This window comes from Protobothrops mucrosquamatus, unplaced genomic scaffold (assembly GCF_001527695.2).
Source record: "Protobothrops mucrosquamatus isolate PMUCROS unplaced genomic scaffold, P.Mucros_1.0 scaffold2074, whole genome shotgun sequence".
In the NCBI taxonomy this organism is placed as follows: Eukaryota; Metazoa; Chordata; class Lepidosauria; order Squamata; family Viperidae; genus Protobothrops; species Protobothrops mucrosquamatus.
This window is the reverse complement of record NW_015388178.1, coordinates 251368-267341: the sequence shown is the minus strand read 5'-3', so window position 1 is coordinate 267341 and position 15974 is coordinate 251368. Positions and strand designations below refer to the sequence as shown.

Sequence of the window (15974 nt, the reverse complement as noted above, 5' to 3'; positions counted from 1 at the left end):
CTAAGTTATTTTCCCTGTCTCATTCTGAGAAGTTGCCAAGAATAATGCATTCCAGTTAAAACTTAACTAATGGCTATTTTCATTTTCTCATTCAGTTCATTAGGAGTATACTGGAAACCTAACTAATAATTTTGAAAAATTAGGAAGATGATGAAAATCCACAGCTCAACTGACTTGTGAAGAATAAAAACAGGAGAAGTCTGTTTATTCAATATGTTTTTCTGACTTCTTGTTTACTGCTCCATAGGCCTTCCAAAGCTACTTCTAAGGATTAAGGGGCTCTGTGATTGGTGTAAAACATAGTTTCTCAAATTTTCCAAAGATAACTTCTCTTGAATAGATTCACTCAGAAATATTTCTTCATCAATTTTATAGAGGAAAAGATGTTTCATGCATCCAAGTCAGATTTCAAAGAACAGATATCCTTCAAGTAAATTCTAATTTATAAAAAAGCACATTAATTTAAAAAGTAAAGTCTTTTCTTATACATAGGTAAATAACTAGTTTAGATATAGTATCTAATTATCATTAAGAATGTTTTCATTTATACAATAGTAATTAGACAATGGGTGTTACAATATATTTTATCCAGTATATACATATGTGTGACAGATATACAAATTCGGATATACAAACATTGGGATCTCAGGTTTCCTGTACTTTCCAGTTGAAACTTTATAAAAAGAATACATAGAAGCTTCTATAGAAAACACATGAATCAAATATTACTACAAAGGTTCATTTTAAACAATTCCCGTTACCTTCAGCTACCAAGGTCAATTGCAAGGAATTGTTTTATAAGCGGCTTAACAAGTGGGAAACTAACAGATAACTGAAGCATAACTGGCACTTTATTTGATAGGTGGCATGTTTATACTAAATAATAATAATATTAATTTCAAGGTCTGAAAATTGAAATTGAAGTGACATAAATCGACAATGGTGGTCCTAGTGGTTATCGGCACACAGGGTGCCATAACAAAAAAATCTTGGACAGCATTAAGAAAATCAGTGCATTGACAAAATTTCCATTTATCAATTGCAAAAGGCCACACTACTTGGATTCCCAGATATACTATGCTAATACATTATGACATCCTAGGTTCTTGGGAAGAACTCTATGTGTATGAAGGCCAACATCAGCTAAAGAACAGCTGTGACTTCACATTGCTGAGAACTGAGAATAAAAACTTGATAAGGGGATTAACAATGTAATGTCCAGTCTAACCATCTGGCTGACTTTGTGACCAACCATAATAATGCAACAATACCTTTAATATTATTAAATAGCAACATCTGCTTATTCCAGTTCCTTGGGAAGGACTCAACACGTGGACAAAAATGCCAAATCCAGTCTAAGCATATGGTTGATTGTGCAACCAACCATAATAATAATATAAAAAATCCACAAAGAAAAAAAATTGATGCACCTTATTCCGGCCTAATATAGTTAAGTTTCCAAAGAAAGAGTAGTAAATATAATCCGTGGACCTTTTGGAAAGAAGAACATAAGACCAACATACTGCATAAACTTACACATTTTCATTTTTCTTTACAGCATATTACAAGTGAACATTACATCATTCAATATGAACTAATAGCGGCCTAGATGCTGAGCAGACCTAAACATCTACATCAAAGGACATATCAAAGAAGGGTGTGGGGGGGAGGGGGAATAGAGAATTTTTCAACATATGTAAGATTGTTTCCAGCTACTAGCTGAGGAAAATCATTCCTGTTATTCCATACTTCTGTGTAAATATATTTCAGTCAGCTAGCAGAACTGTTTACTGTATTATAAATATATCACTTCATTGAGCCAATAGGTTATAGGATAGACTTGCAATATATTGAGGAGCAGTAAATTATATCTGAATTAAGTTTTATACACATTTAGGCTATCTAACATATAGCAGAGTACAAAAGATCTATGCTCTTCCAACCCTTCAACTCATATTCTTTGGATGAGAAGATAAATCACTGAAATTTCAGAATACTATCAAGTTGCAACTTCTAGGAGAAAACTGATCTATAGCAAATATAATTATTACATATTTAATAATTATGTAAATGGAGAGAAAGCTATTATGAACAGAAATTACCATAGACTTCATGTTTTTAAGTTGGTATTATTTTTTTTTAAAATCAACACTGAAATAAACTAATTTTTATATGGTATGCAGGTATTTGCATGTTTCTATTAAGAAGGTGCATAAATGGGATACACTGTTCTCTTCCATTTCCTGGGACCTCTACCCCAAAACCTTTGCATATGCTGTTAACTGTCACTCCCTCCAACAATTCTGAGGTAAAGCACCTATATTATGTCACAAAAAATGAAGCGCTTATACAAAATGCTAGCTTGAACAAAATACAATGCATTTTATCTTTCAGAAACTGAATATACAAAGTAAATGTCTTTCCAAAATATCTTCAAAGGCAAAGGATTAAAAAGGATTTTAATTATACACATATAGTCACAATTCTTGCCTTAAAAAGTAAACTGGGAAATGTACATAAGGCCGCTTGTAAATGTACACCTTTATCTTACTGTTACAGTGTTGTGTTTAAATTGACAGTATCATACATATTTGCTTTAGGATGAAACAAGCTGTTCAAAAATACAGCATTCTTCTATACAAAAACAAATCGTGCCACATTTAAGATGGAAGAAGCACTGGTTTCTGTCATCAGTATTTCTGTCCATTAATTATCTTTATTATTAATGTTTAAACTGATTTAAGTTTCCAAAATGTCCATATTAACAGAACAGTTATGTAATAAACAAAAGATTTTTGTAACAGATCAAAGAAAGCTGAATCATATCTCTGAAACCATATAAAGATAGAATTTTTAAAAAATCAGTCTTGATTTGCCGAAATAAATTTACATTATACAACACTATGTCGGGGTAGAGGGGCAGGGATATGAATATACACTAAAATGCAAATTTTCTTCCCAAAAGGGGTAAAACAAATTACATTTACAGCATGAAGGTTTACAAATGTACATCTGTACAACCAAAGTAAGCATCACTACTTAATTAGCAAGGCTTTTAAAACATTGAAAACAAGGAATCTGTTTACAAACGGTAAACTTACATCTATTAACTATACTTATATAATGCTTATATTTATAAGGAAGCAAAAAAAATCTATCTGAATATTTAATCATGCTTTAGATGTTGCGCTATCAAATTTAAGTAGGCTCTTTCCTCCATTAGTTGCCTACAATTTCATCTACTACTTCAAGCATATGCTCAATGTTCAAATCCCGTCTTACAATTGTATATGCAAAGCAAAACACACATCTTACACCAACTGTCTGCCTATTTATTCACTTTTTCCCAGACAGTACATTGCTGGATCCAAGTACTACCTTGATTTTATACCCTATTCTTGCACCATTAGTTAAATATTAAATTATATACAGCCAGAGAAAAGGGCACTGTTTTTTTAAAAAATCATTTCCAGAGTAAAAGGTGGAAACTACTCATCAATGTTCACATTTTACAACTTCTTTACTGATATTTGCAGTACCCTGATTGCTTTTGGGACTATAAAATTGTGAACCACCAAAATACAGAACTTAACTTTCTGTATCATGTTAAATAATAATTATGCAATTGCTTCATTTTCAACTGTTATAAAAAAGATTCCACACAAAGGGGAAAAATGAAAACTAATTCTATATACAATTATATAAACATGTTGTGCAATGATGGTGGACAGACCTACCAGACTGTAAGCCAGTATATTAAAAGAATACTGTACTTTTTCCCTTTAAAAACTATTTTATTCAGTGACTTTACAAGGTAAAAATTTACAAAATGGGAGAGCTATTCTGATAGTTACATCATTTACAGGCATTCTGTGCTTTGTAAGCCTTGCAATCTGATAGGTCTCTGTTAAGAAATGGCAATATGTTGTAATTCATTCCCCAAAAATATACACATGAATAAAATTTTTACAAATGGATGAAGTCAATAAATATATTTTTAAAAAAATCACAAAATTTTAGTTAAGTTGGGTGTTTTGATAATTCACAATACAATTAATCTTTTAGACTGCTCCTTAAACCTATCTTCAAAGCATCCCATTTGGTGGTCCTCCAACTGGCCCCAGATCAGCATTGTTCTTCAGGTAGTACTTTTCCAGCTTCGCAAGGATATGCTTCCCATAGGTGTATTTACGCAAGGTTGTAATATGGGGTCGAATCTGGAAGCAAGAAATTGGGACCATTAAACACTCCCATCATCAAAATTGCCATTTTGAAGAGTAAAGTTAGAAGGATAAAGACAAATATAACATATCTTTCACTAAATGTTCAAGGTATCTTTTCTTAATATTTGTGACCGTGAATATTTGTGAACAATGTTAAGACCCCGATTAAGAACCAACTGTGAGTAAAAGTGCTATAATCAGTGTGCATACATATGCAATAGGCATTGTAATGCCTATTGACCAGAGTTTTCTCCTACTTCTGGGTTGGATGGGAACACGTTCAATATGCTCAAGCAGGGATATTGCATGTAAAATATAGAAGTGAAGAAACAATAAAACTGACCAGGCTTTTCTGGAGAGAGAGCCCAATGGCAATATGTTATATTAACAGATAGGAAGTTGTAAACTAGAACACAGTCGAACAGAAATGCCATATTTTATGTGTATGACAATATATCTGACAAAAGAAATAATGTCTGTGCAGACAGAAAAAAGTTATGAACTTAAAACGCTGAATTCAAGAACAGATTTACAGTAAAGAATGGCAATTATTTTTATCCACAAATGAACCATGCTACCCCAAAGTTAATGATACTTTCCATAACATGGGATAGTCATTTATTTATTTATTTTATTATTAAACAGAGATGTTTTAGGTTAAAGATTTGATAATGTTCATTTAGCTAGCAGTTAAAACAGTAGAGGTGTGTATATTAGTTCTAATCTGATTCAAACTGATTAAAAAAAAACAAGTCAATTCTTGATTTTACAATTCAGTGTGTGAAATTGGGTGTTTGATTTTCTGAACTGAATTGGCAGCCAATCTGATTTTTGAATTTGATTCCAGAGATTCAATTAAGCAACACTGAACTGAATCAGAGAGTCAAAGTTTTGTGCAGCCCTTTGTGTACTGGATCTACAGGAAGGTTAAGAAACAAATGGGCTACATGCACCCTACTTTTCTCCTGTAGAACCCAGGACTGCGCTCTAAAATTTTCAACAATAGGTATTTTTCACATTTTTAAAACGATAACAATTATAAGGATGTCACTCAAACACTCAAAATTCAGCCCTAAAAGGTCTGTACTCAAGCTCCAGGGCCAAATATTCCTAGCACCCAATGTAGAACAAATTGGTTGAATACAAATTTCTTATTTTTCTTTCCTGTCTGTCACTACAAGAGATAGGAGATGATTCAGAGGCCTCCGGCAAAAAAAATGAGCGATTAAAAAAGACCACCTTGTGCAAGAAGATATAAACTTTTGACTGCAGAAGGGTGTGCATGGATTCAAGCCAAGATTACATTTGGTGAAGATAAAATTTAGGGTTTTTTTTAAAGCAGTTAATTGTTCTTCGTCATTTAATTTTTAATTGAACACTATAAACTAACATTTGAAATTTTATAAGGAACGTTATTGGTAATTAAAGTTTCTTTCTGTTAACATTTATATAAAGAGAGAAGATTTCAGAGAGAAATTTGGAAGACTAAAATAAAAAATTAAAATAATCTCATTGTTCATAAAACTAATATAGGCTATTAAATTATACAAAATGAGAAATTACAAATGGCATTATAGGAGATGAGTGGCAGACATAATGGCATCAGTCCAATTACAAATATTGGAAAGTATTTAATTTTTATGTGAAGACTGTTTTAAACTTTTGCAATAAATTCACAGGAAAAAGCCAGTTCCTGTGACAACACATACAGTATTCCCTTCAAATCTATTTGTGTGATAACATGGAAAAGGGAATGAGGAATTGTTCTTTCCTTGATCTGCTGATGGAAGTAATTCTTAAGCAAAACAATGTAAAGATTTCATTCTTACTTTGTGCATTATAATCTTACGCTGAGCAGGTTCTGCCATGTCAATCATCTTCTGAACAACGTAATTTGCATATTGGTCCTTCATCATGGTGTATAAGGCACTGTGAGGACCATCATTCTGGCAACATACTTCATCAATAAGCAAAGCTCTTTCAGCACGAGATGCATGAGTCACACATTTTTCCACCACATTGCTGTAAAAATTATGAGATTGAACAATAGAAATAAACATAAATTTCACCTGAACTCTCTTTCAACACAACAAAATTACTGCCCCCGTACTAACTGCAATTCATATGAGCTTCCTTTAACCCTTTCCTTGAGTAATTGCTGAGGTTCCATTTGAAATCCAAAAACTATGCTGAAATGCATATTGCAGTTTCTTTGCTATGCAAGTAAATTGAGCATTCCTCTCTACTTGCACAAAAGTAAACAAATAATACTTCCCACCCCATTTTCATCTGAAAAATAAGAATCTTGCCCTTCATCAGGAAAATTTGGAATCTATTGGATTACAGAATGGAGATCAAAAGCTCTTGTGAACAATTTTTGTATTTTAATGGCAAAAGAACTGTCCTCAGCAAAATGAATAGATTTCCTCTACATCCTTGTGTAGGGAACAAACTTCCTGATCAAAATTTTAAAATATTTAACCTTTTCATTTATTTATTTCACACTTTTACACATAACTCAAGGCAGTGAACATATCCAACACACCTTCCTCCTCCTATTTTCCCCACAACCACAACTCTGTGAGGTGTGCTGGGCTGAGTGTGTGTGACTGGCCCAAGGTCACCCGGTCAGCTTTCATGCCTAAAGTGAGACTGGAACTTACAGTCTCCTGGTTTCTAGCCTGTTGCCTTAATCTCTACAGGAAACTGTTAGCCTTCTGCATTCCCCCCCCTCCCAACCATTTGCTTCTTTTTTCCCTACATCTGAAAGAATGTGGGGCAGGAGAGGGAACCAAAGTGTTAAAATCAGATGCATTCTATACATCAGTGGTTCTCAACCTTTTTAATGCCGCGACCCCAACCGGTCGTAAGTCGAGGAGTAAACCGGTCGTAAGTCGAGGACTAAACCGGTCGTAAGTCGAGGACTTTCCCTGCCCGGGAGCACCGCACATGCATGGTTCTGCCCCCTGCGCCGGCCGAGGCATAGCTGGCAAGCGGCAGAGACAGAGCAGGCCGACCACCAGCTGGCCCAGCCCAAGGGAGGTAAGGCACCCACCGGAAAAGGGGAAAAAAATGGCGGACAGCCTTGCTTGGCGACCCCCATGAAATGGTCGATTGACCCCAAATGGGGTCCCAACCCACAGGTTGAGAACCACTGCTATACATCATTAATATACAATATACTTGAGAACTCCTACAACAATTTAGCTCTTTGGCCTTTTTTCCACGAAGTGTACTCTGAGTAGTTCCTGAACATTTTGTTCAGATTTTGGGTGGTACAGGGAATAGAAGACTGGTGGGGGAGGCAGTGGAGGATGGGACGTTCCTATTATGCAAATAGAATTCTACTTCCACATTATATTTATAAATACATTTATGTGTATTATACTGTTGTACACAAACTAACTTGGAAAACTCAGAACCAGCTGTCCTATGTTTTCATTTCTGGTTTCAATCATGTCACTATCAGCCAGCATTCTTATATATTATCTTACTTCAACACTTACTGATTTGTGCATTTAGCCCATAATCTCCATCTTGTTGCTGACTTTAACTTTAAACCCACAACTAAAATATCTGGCTAAACATTTGGATTTTTTGGCTTCTTTCCACTTCTTGCTTTTTTTTGGGGGGGGGAGGTACCTTCCTAGCAGAAGAATAGGTGTGGAGAATATAAAGGTTTGCACTTCTCTGAGTGCCATTTTGCTTAGGGCTGTTCCTAATACAAATATTATCAACTTCAAATGTATTTTTTTCTTCAAGGATTAACTCAGCTACCACTTTTTTTAAATATTCAACCAGCCAAGGCCAGTGCAATTAGGAATTTGTTATTTACCATACCTGGCAAATTTATGCTGACTTAAAGTCAGAACTTTCCCTCTGATTTCAGTAACAATCTTACTCTTGTCTTCAGGGCGGCCATGTTCCAGTACATGCTGTATCACGTAGTTTCCATACTGATCCTAAAATTAGTTAACAGCGTCTTATCATTAGTTTTTAAAATGTTAAAGTCAAAGAGGTGATTATTCATTGCAGGAAAATGCTTCAGCATTAAAAATGTAAGATATATGAGCCAAATGGCCATGTCCAAGACAAATATAAGCCAAAATAAAGAGGGCACACTATTTCATTGGACTGGACATATCTGTCTAATATGCTAAGTGACAAGATCAACTAAGCATGGGTTACTCATGAAGCACCATTTACACAATTATACAAATTGCTCCACTTTCTGTGCCCTCCAAGTTCACATATTCCAGTCACCTTTGCTGGAAAAAGAAGCAATGTGCCATTATATTGCTTCTAAATTATTTTAAAGATTAATTTTTGTATAAGCAGGGTGAGATATCTGGGGTCTAAAACTCAAATTGTCTTGGGTGTTACATGAAGATTTTTTCATTAGCTCAAGAACTACAATACCAAAGCAGTTTCAAAAATTGATACAAAAGGTACATCGTTTGGGGAGGGAAACATTTATCCCTCTTCTACTACTATAATGTGCGTCTGGTCAAAGTTCTCCGCCATTTGCCACTAGAGTCAACAGTTAAAAGGTGCAGGCTTTCTTTCCATCCCATTCATCTTTCAATTGCTATGCCAGTCAGAGTTGTTCTTAGATCACCCTTTGCCCCAACAACAGCCCCAAACAAGCTCTTTCCCATTCTTTCCCAGGAAGAACAACCTGCTGTCCTGACTAGTTCCATGGACGCAAGCTGCCGGACCCTGCTCATTTTGTCCATGGGCCCAGGCTGGGAAAAAGCAGATTGGAACAGTGCGTTCTGGTTGTTGCTTTTTGGGGGGGAGGAAGAAGGAACACTTTCATATGATGGTTTTGTTCTTCTGAAGCCCAGGTATAAAACATGGAGGGAGGAATTCAAAGGTAGCATCCTTTGCCATTCCTTTTAGCTCTCCTTTGGCCTAGAGGAGATGCAGGAGAGAAGCAATCACCCTGGCAAATCATATCTACCATAAATGGAAACCACTTAGAGATTAAGGATGTGCAATTAATCCAGATCCAAAATGGGAATTCTCCTTTGGTGGAATTGTATTTCCTGTACTTGTCAATGCCTCCTTTAAAAAACTGTTTCTTTTCCTATATTTACACACATGGTCTCCTCCCCAAATATATATTTAAGAAGGTTCTGATAGTGCTTTCTTCATTGAACTTTGTGTGTGTGTGTGTGTGTGTGTGTGTGTGTGTGTGTGTGTGTGTGTGTGTGTGTGTGTGTGTGTGTCTCCTAGGATTGTTCCCTGGAAGCACTGACAGATTCAGCAAGCATGTCCAGCTTGTAAAACATCTTTTCTGCTTGGAATCCAAATAACTACACATTCCTAGTGGAGAGGCGTTAAGTATTATGGAGCAATAAGGCATGGGGAGGTTGCAGCAAAAGCCCATATAAATCAATGAAAAGCTAGGTCTTCACCTGACATTAAAAATGTTAGCATTTGTTTGGTCTTTAAGGAAAGGGCATTCTAAAGCTGGAGTACCATAAGGGAGACTAATTACCTTTTACAGCTGTGAACCAGTAAAGAGAGCCCCTCCCCCCTGCAAATCTTAATGTTTGGTCAGGTGCATACTAGGAAAATGCTTCTTCAAGTATTAATTAACAAACAGGGCCTTAAATGTAATACAATCAGTAAGAGATTGTAAGAGTACAATTCATTCAAGATCAGTACAAAATGGTCTGAATTTTTTTTTTTGCCCAGCTGCTGCTTTTGTCTGTTTTTAAAGGCCCACATAAAGCTTACTGCGGTAGTCTAACTTGGAGGTTATTAGAGGGTAGAGTACTGTGGTCAAGAACTCTGGTCCAGGAAACGTTGCATATGGCTTACTTTGAGCCACTGAGACCCTGTGACTTACAAACTAAGAGATTAAATACAGGTTTTATTTTGTGGGCTGCACATTGCCTTTGTTTCCTAGTGGTCTCCATAGACTAATCATGAAATAACAACACAGCATATTTTTGTTTGGCTTAGAAACTTAGTTTTAGCTCTGATCACATTCTAGCCATATGCCTACATTCACAATCCTGCCTAATTAAATAATATACTATATAATTAGTATAATTAAATTATACCCAATTTAATTCAATCTTCATTTTCTCCAATAGTATCTACTTATAATGATTTTGAATTGTTTCTGTTCATCTTGGCATTTTAGTACACACCAACCTGCACAAGCTGTTCTGTGTGTTGATGCAATTCTTCCAAAATGGGCAAGGTCTGTTCGGCAGTACAATGCTCAAGAATACGTTGAATTACTCTGCAGCCATAAGGGTGAGTTGAAAGCACAAAAACCTTAAAATAACAAGATTTTGTTTATAAGAATATAATATCTCATACCTGTGTGAAACCTTCAGAATGATCCCCATCCTTATTTATGTCAGATTATGGGAATATTTTAATTTTACAGCTCCCAGGGAATGTATTTAATAATATCTGAGGTAGTCTATTTCATTTCAAGAAGAAAATGAGTGTGACTACTCTGAATAACTGTCTTTATTCTCCAATGCATTTTGGATAGTTATTTTACAGTTCACCTTAATAAAGCAACATGCTAAAAAGGTAGATATTGTTATATGCACCTACACAAATAGAAATTAGAAATCTACTCACTCCAAGAATGGAACATTCCATCCCCCAGCCCTAATAGGAAGTTCTGCATATTGCAGTAGTACATATAAAGCTAAAGCATACAATGGATCATAGCAGCTCCTAGAAAAATCTTTGAGTGATAAGTCAAAAGCAACGGGAATGTTGAAAGTTTTGAAATTTGTATTTCATAAATATCTATAACTGTAAATTGAATAAACTAAACAACGCTAAACTACTTTCAGTATATGCAGGAAGAATTACAATACAGGCACCAAGTAAAAATCTCTTTTGGAATAAAACGCTATACTGTACAATACAAGTCCAAAACTGAAATTGTATGCTTGCAGTTATCATTTGCCTAAATATGAATTATGGAAGTCATTCCTCATTCACAAAATAATAAATGAAAAATTACCTGTCCTTTGAAAGCATCAATAATAAATTGGAGTGATTGTGGCTGAACACATTCTATACACTTTTGTACCACATGATTTCCGTTTTGATCCTTAACACATTTTAGGACATGACCATCTAGTTCCTTTACCATTTCATTCTACAGGGAAATAACATTAGAGATCAAGTTATACATGTCCTTAATTGATGTTCCTCACACAAAATACCTCTATAAATAATTGCCTAGATATAAATTAAAAATAATAAATAATTGTCTAGATATGTAGTACCGTGTTTCCCCCTGGTCTTACTTTTTTTGCCTCCAAAAGAGGCACCAGGTCTTATTTTCAGGGGGTGTCTTTTCCACTCACCTCACAGCAGTGTCACCAATAGCCCTGCCCTGCGGGCCCACTTCATTCTGCAGCTGAGAATGGAGCTCCGGCCTGCATTTCACCGTTAGAAGCCTTTCAGGAAAGACCTCTGCAGCTGAGAACTGAGTTACAGATTGAATCCATATCTCGGTTCTCAGCTGAAGATGCCTTCCAGAAAGGCCTCTGACTGCAAAATGCTGCCCGGGGGATACCGCAGAAGAAGTGGGTCAGCAAGGAGAGGCAGGTGTCGATTCATGGGAGGCCTGGTAAGTGGGTGTGGGGCGCATGGGGCAGCTCCACCCCCTGCCCTAGCTTGATTTTTAGGTGTGCGCCTCACCCCAAAACTAGGGCTTATTTTTGGGGTAGAGCTTATATTAGATCCACCCCCAAAAATCAAGCTAGGGCTTATTTTCGGGGTAGGTCTTACTTTCAGGGAAACACAGTGGCAGTTAGCTAAAGTTTGCTGGTATCAAAATGTGAAGTAGGTTAGTCCTGGTTAGCATTCAGATGAGAGGCCACCAGAAAAACCCAGAGCTGAAGACTAGACTGAGAAGTCAAAACAATAACTCAGAAGAAAGCAATAACAATCCACACTGCTGGATTCAACCTATCAACCGATTAACCTATATAAAGTCACCAGAATTCAGAGTATTCTTAAACTAAAAATTAGATTATTATTATAATCTAATAAATTATAAGTATCTTTCAGAACTAATCAAAAGGGATTATATTTTGATTATAAATATAAATACAAAAATATTGATCTAACTTACAATTACCTGCTGGTCAGGTGAAATAGACTCTAAAGCTTTCTGAATGACTCGACACCCATACATCTGTAAAGCTAATGGGAGAACATGTCCACGAATGCGCGTTGCAAGTGCTAGCTTCTGGTCAATGCTTCCAAACTACAATGAAAGTGAAAGCACTGTTTAAAAAAATTTAAACTTTACATGTTCATCTGCAGAAAGTTACAAGTTTAAAAACTTCATGAACAGCATCTGCATTGTTAGCCACTTTATCATTTGTTATTTCTAGGGTCTCCCTTATGTCTCTTCCCAAGGATTTGTATTTCATCACCTGAGAATTAACTGCACATGTAATTTGCAATCTCAGAAATAAGTCATCCAGTGAAGGAACTCCAAATTCAGTTTTCATCTATACAAGTTGTTGTAGAACTACAATTCTCAGCAGGACCAGGAAGTATGACCAAAGGAGGAAGATGCTAAATCAGTGGGGGTGAACCTATGGCACGCGTACCAGAGGCGGCACTCAGAGCCCTCTCTATGGGCACACGTGCCATGCCCCGGAGATGGCAACCGTCCCTCTTAAACCAGCCGCCTGCTAATTCGCCGAGGTCCCACATGGCCAGATGCATCCCAGCACCCATGCGCTCGCTGGCCTCTGTGTGCAGGGGCCGATGGTGTCAGGCAGCAGCCGCCTTGGCCCGTTTCACCTTGCCCTGTGACAATGGCACCCCCGCCTTGCCTCGCCTCACCCCGCAGGACGAGTCTCCTGCCCACTGCCCCACCTGCCAGAAACCCCCTGGATCTCCCCCAAACCCTGCCTGGCCCCCACAGGCATCCCTCCCCATGAGCAACATCAAGGTGATCACGCCCACCTTGGCCACACCCACCCAATCTGCCATGACCACCACAGCCACGCCCACCCAGTGGGCCACGCCCACCTGGCACCCGGCGATAAATAAGTGGGTTTTGGGTTGCAGTTTGGGCACTCGGTCTCTAAAAGGTTCGCCATCACTGTGCTAAGTGTTGTAGCATACAACATATGACTTGGGTAAGCAAAATGGTTCTACAGTGATGCAACTTAATTTTTATGAATTTTAAATTATTAGAGAGAATGTCTTTCTAATATAGAACAAGTGAAATAAATCCTTTGGATCTCACATATAATATAAATAATACTGATCCTCTCAAAAATGTTACAATTTAAATAAGTCTAATTTTTCAAAATTGTAAGATATATACAATTGATGCTTTCAGGATGATATTGATTAGGGTGGGGAAATTGCTCCCTTTCTTCTAGGATTTTCAAATCCTATGGAAGTGATGAAAGGGAGATTTCAGTTTGTGCCTCCTGTTTACAGAATAACAGAGGAAGGTTTCTATAAGCAAGAAACACAACTGAAAGCTAGTATGGCCTGAAATTGTTGCCTTAGGTAAGAACAGGGGATCTTAATCTTTTTGTACCATCCACACCATTCAAAATCTGGAGAAATATTTCCCAAGGGGTCCATGGATCGGAAGTTAAGAGCCCTTGGGTTTAGAGGTATAAAATGTTAATTTTTTTAATATTAATCTAGGAACTACTCTAAAAATTGAGACCCAGAATGTAAGTGCTTCAAACCAAGGATGTGCAAAAGCTTGGAACAACTATGGAGTGTTTTTGAATCTAGAACTTTGCTTTGAGTTTGAGACAAAAATTGGTTTTGTACCACATCCTTAACTGTTCTAACATTAATGATTAACTTAAAAAAATCCTCTAAGCCAGGGGTGTCAAACTGCCGGCCCGCGGGCCAGATGCATCACGCTAAAACTGTGCCCATCCCATTGCCGGCAATGGGGAAAAAATCGTGATGTCACGACGTGTCACGTGACGTCGCAAGTTTGAAACCTGTGCTCTAAGCTAAGGAACTCTAGAGACTGCTTTAATCAACAAGCAGCAGGCTGCTGCTATTGACTGGAGCTGGTGAAAGAAGGAAGAAAAAAGACTGAGAAACAGTCAGTTGAGCACATGTTAAATAGCAATATCTATTTGTGATTTGTGACTCATAGAGGCAATCTTGAGTTGGCAATCAAAGATACAACCACAGAAATTAATTGGTGAAGAATGGTTACTTGCACAGGTTATTATTCCTTTCCCACTCTATTCCTTATAGTTAATAATGTTTACTTATAAGCAGTACAGGGGACAGTTCAGAAGGGGAAAGATAGGGAACCTTCTTCTAATTTACATCCATCTACATATCTATATCTCTAATCCACACACCCACTCCTGCTTGTTTATTTAGGAGGAATTAAATTAAATTGTCGGAATATAGCACAGAAACTGCATCAAGGTGATGAATTTCTCCCATGTGGCAAATGAAATGCAGTGGATCATGGCTGTAGTCAGAGCAGATAAATCAAGGGTTCAGGTCACCAATGGAAAGGGCAACATTTTTTTTTCTCACTTGGCAGGAAGTCCTGATCTAAAAATGGCCACTTCCAAAGTTACCCTGTAGAAGCTGGTATTATCATTTGGAAACTTATGGGGTATAGTGAAATTACAAAGTAGTTCTATTGCTGTTAAGAGAGAGAGAGAGAGAGAGAGAGGAAGACTGAAATCAGTATTCAGATTCCTGCTTTCTGTGCACATGCAATAGAAGTCTGCCTACCTTGTTTAAATGACTGCCTGAGATGGGGGTATACAAAATGGCCAGACAGAGGCAGGTTTTCCTAATGGACTATAATAAAAATTCATCTTCACATTTGCCTGCCAATTCATCTAAATTAATACAGATTCTGCTCATATCAATTTCTTTGAACTTCAGTTGGATTCTGAAGAAGGCTACTAATGTAATCTACTCAATGAAGTAGCTATGTGATACTCAAATGAAGAAAAATGTCATAAACAATAAAGTCTAAATGTGGCCCGTGCAGAGGTCAGGAGATTAGGCTGTTGCCAGGACTGTTTCTGAAAAACAGTCTCCTCCTACTGAACTTCCCAACATGCCATTGGAAGGTTAATAATAATAATAATAATAATAATAATAATAATAATAATAATAATAATAATAATAATAATAATAATAATAATAATAAATAATAATAATAGTAAAGTTGGAAGGGACCTTGGAGGTCATCTAGTCCAACCCCCTGCTCAGGCAGGAAACCCTGACAAATGGCTGTCCAGTCTCTTCTTAAAGACTTCCAGTGTTGGAGCATTCACCGCTTCTGGAGGCAGGTTGTTCCACTGGTTAATTGTTCTAACTGTCAAGAAATTTCTCCTTAGTTCTAGGTTGCTTCTCTCCTTGATTAGTTTCCATCCGTTGCTTCTTGTCCTGCCTTCAGGCGCTTTGGAAAATAGCTTGACTCCCTCTTCTTTATGGCAGCCCCTGAGATACTGGAACACTGCTATCATGTCCCCCCCTCGTCCTTCTCTTCATTAAACTAGACATACCCAATTCCAGCAGCTTTTCCTTATATGCTTTAGCCTCCAGTCCCCTAATCATCTTTGTTGCTCTTCTCTGTACTCTTTCTAGAGTCTCAACATCTTTTTTACATCGTGGTGACCAAAACTGGATGCAGTATTCCAAGTGTGGCCTTACCAAGGCATTGTAAAGTGGTATTAACACTTCACGTGATCTTGATTCTATCCCTCTGTTAATGCAGCC

At 37.0% G+C, this 15974-nt stretch overlaps 1 protein-coding gene across 1 annotated transcript in view; it reads right to left on the bottom strand.

The window, feature by feature from the left end:
* Window positions 1-568: 568 nt before the first annotated feature.
* The window catches only part of PUM2 (pumilio RNA binding family member 2), a 73461-nt gene continuing 58055 nt past the window's right edge, over window positions 569-15974 (bottom strand). Inside the window, exons 16-21 of the mRNA XM_015824001.1 lie at window positions 12358-12486; window positions 11230-11367; window positions 10392-10517; window positions 8064-8185; window positions 6053-6245; window positions 569-4217 (exon numbers count right to left, since the gene is read on the bottom strand). Coding sequence (XP_015679487.1) covers window positions 4086-4217; window positions 6053-6245; window positions 8064-8185; window positions 10392-10517; window positions 11230-11367; window positions 12358-12486 — 840 coding nt within the window. The 3' untranslated portion in view covers window positions 569-4085. The remainder of the gene's footprint in view (window positions 4218-6052; window positions 6246-8063; window positions 8186-10391; window positions 10518-11229; window positions 11368-12357; window positions 12487-15974) is intronic.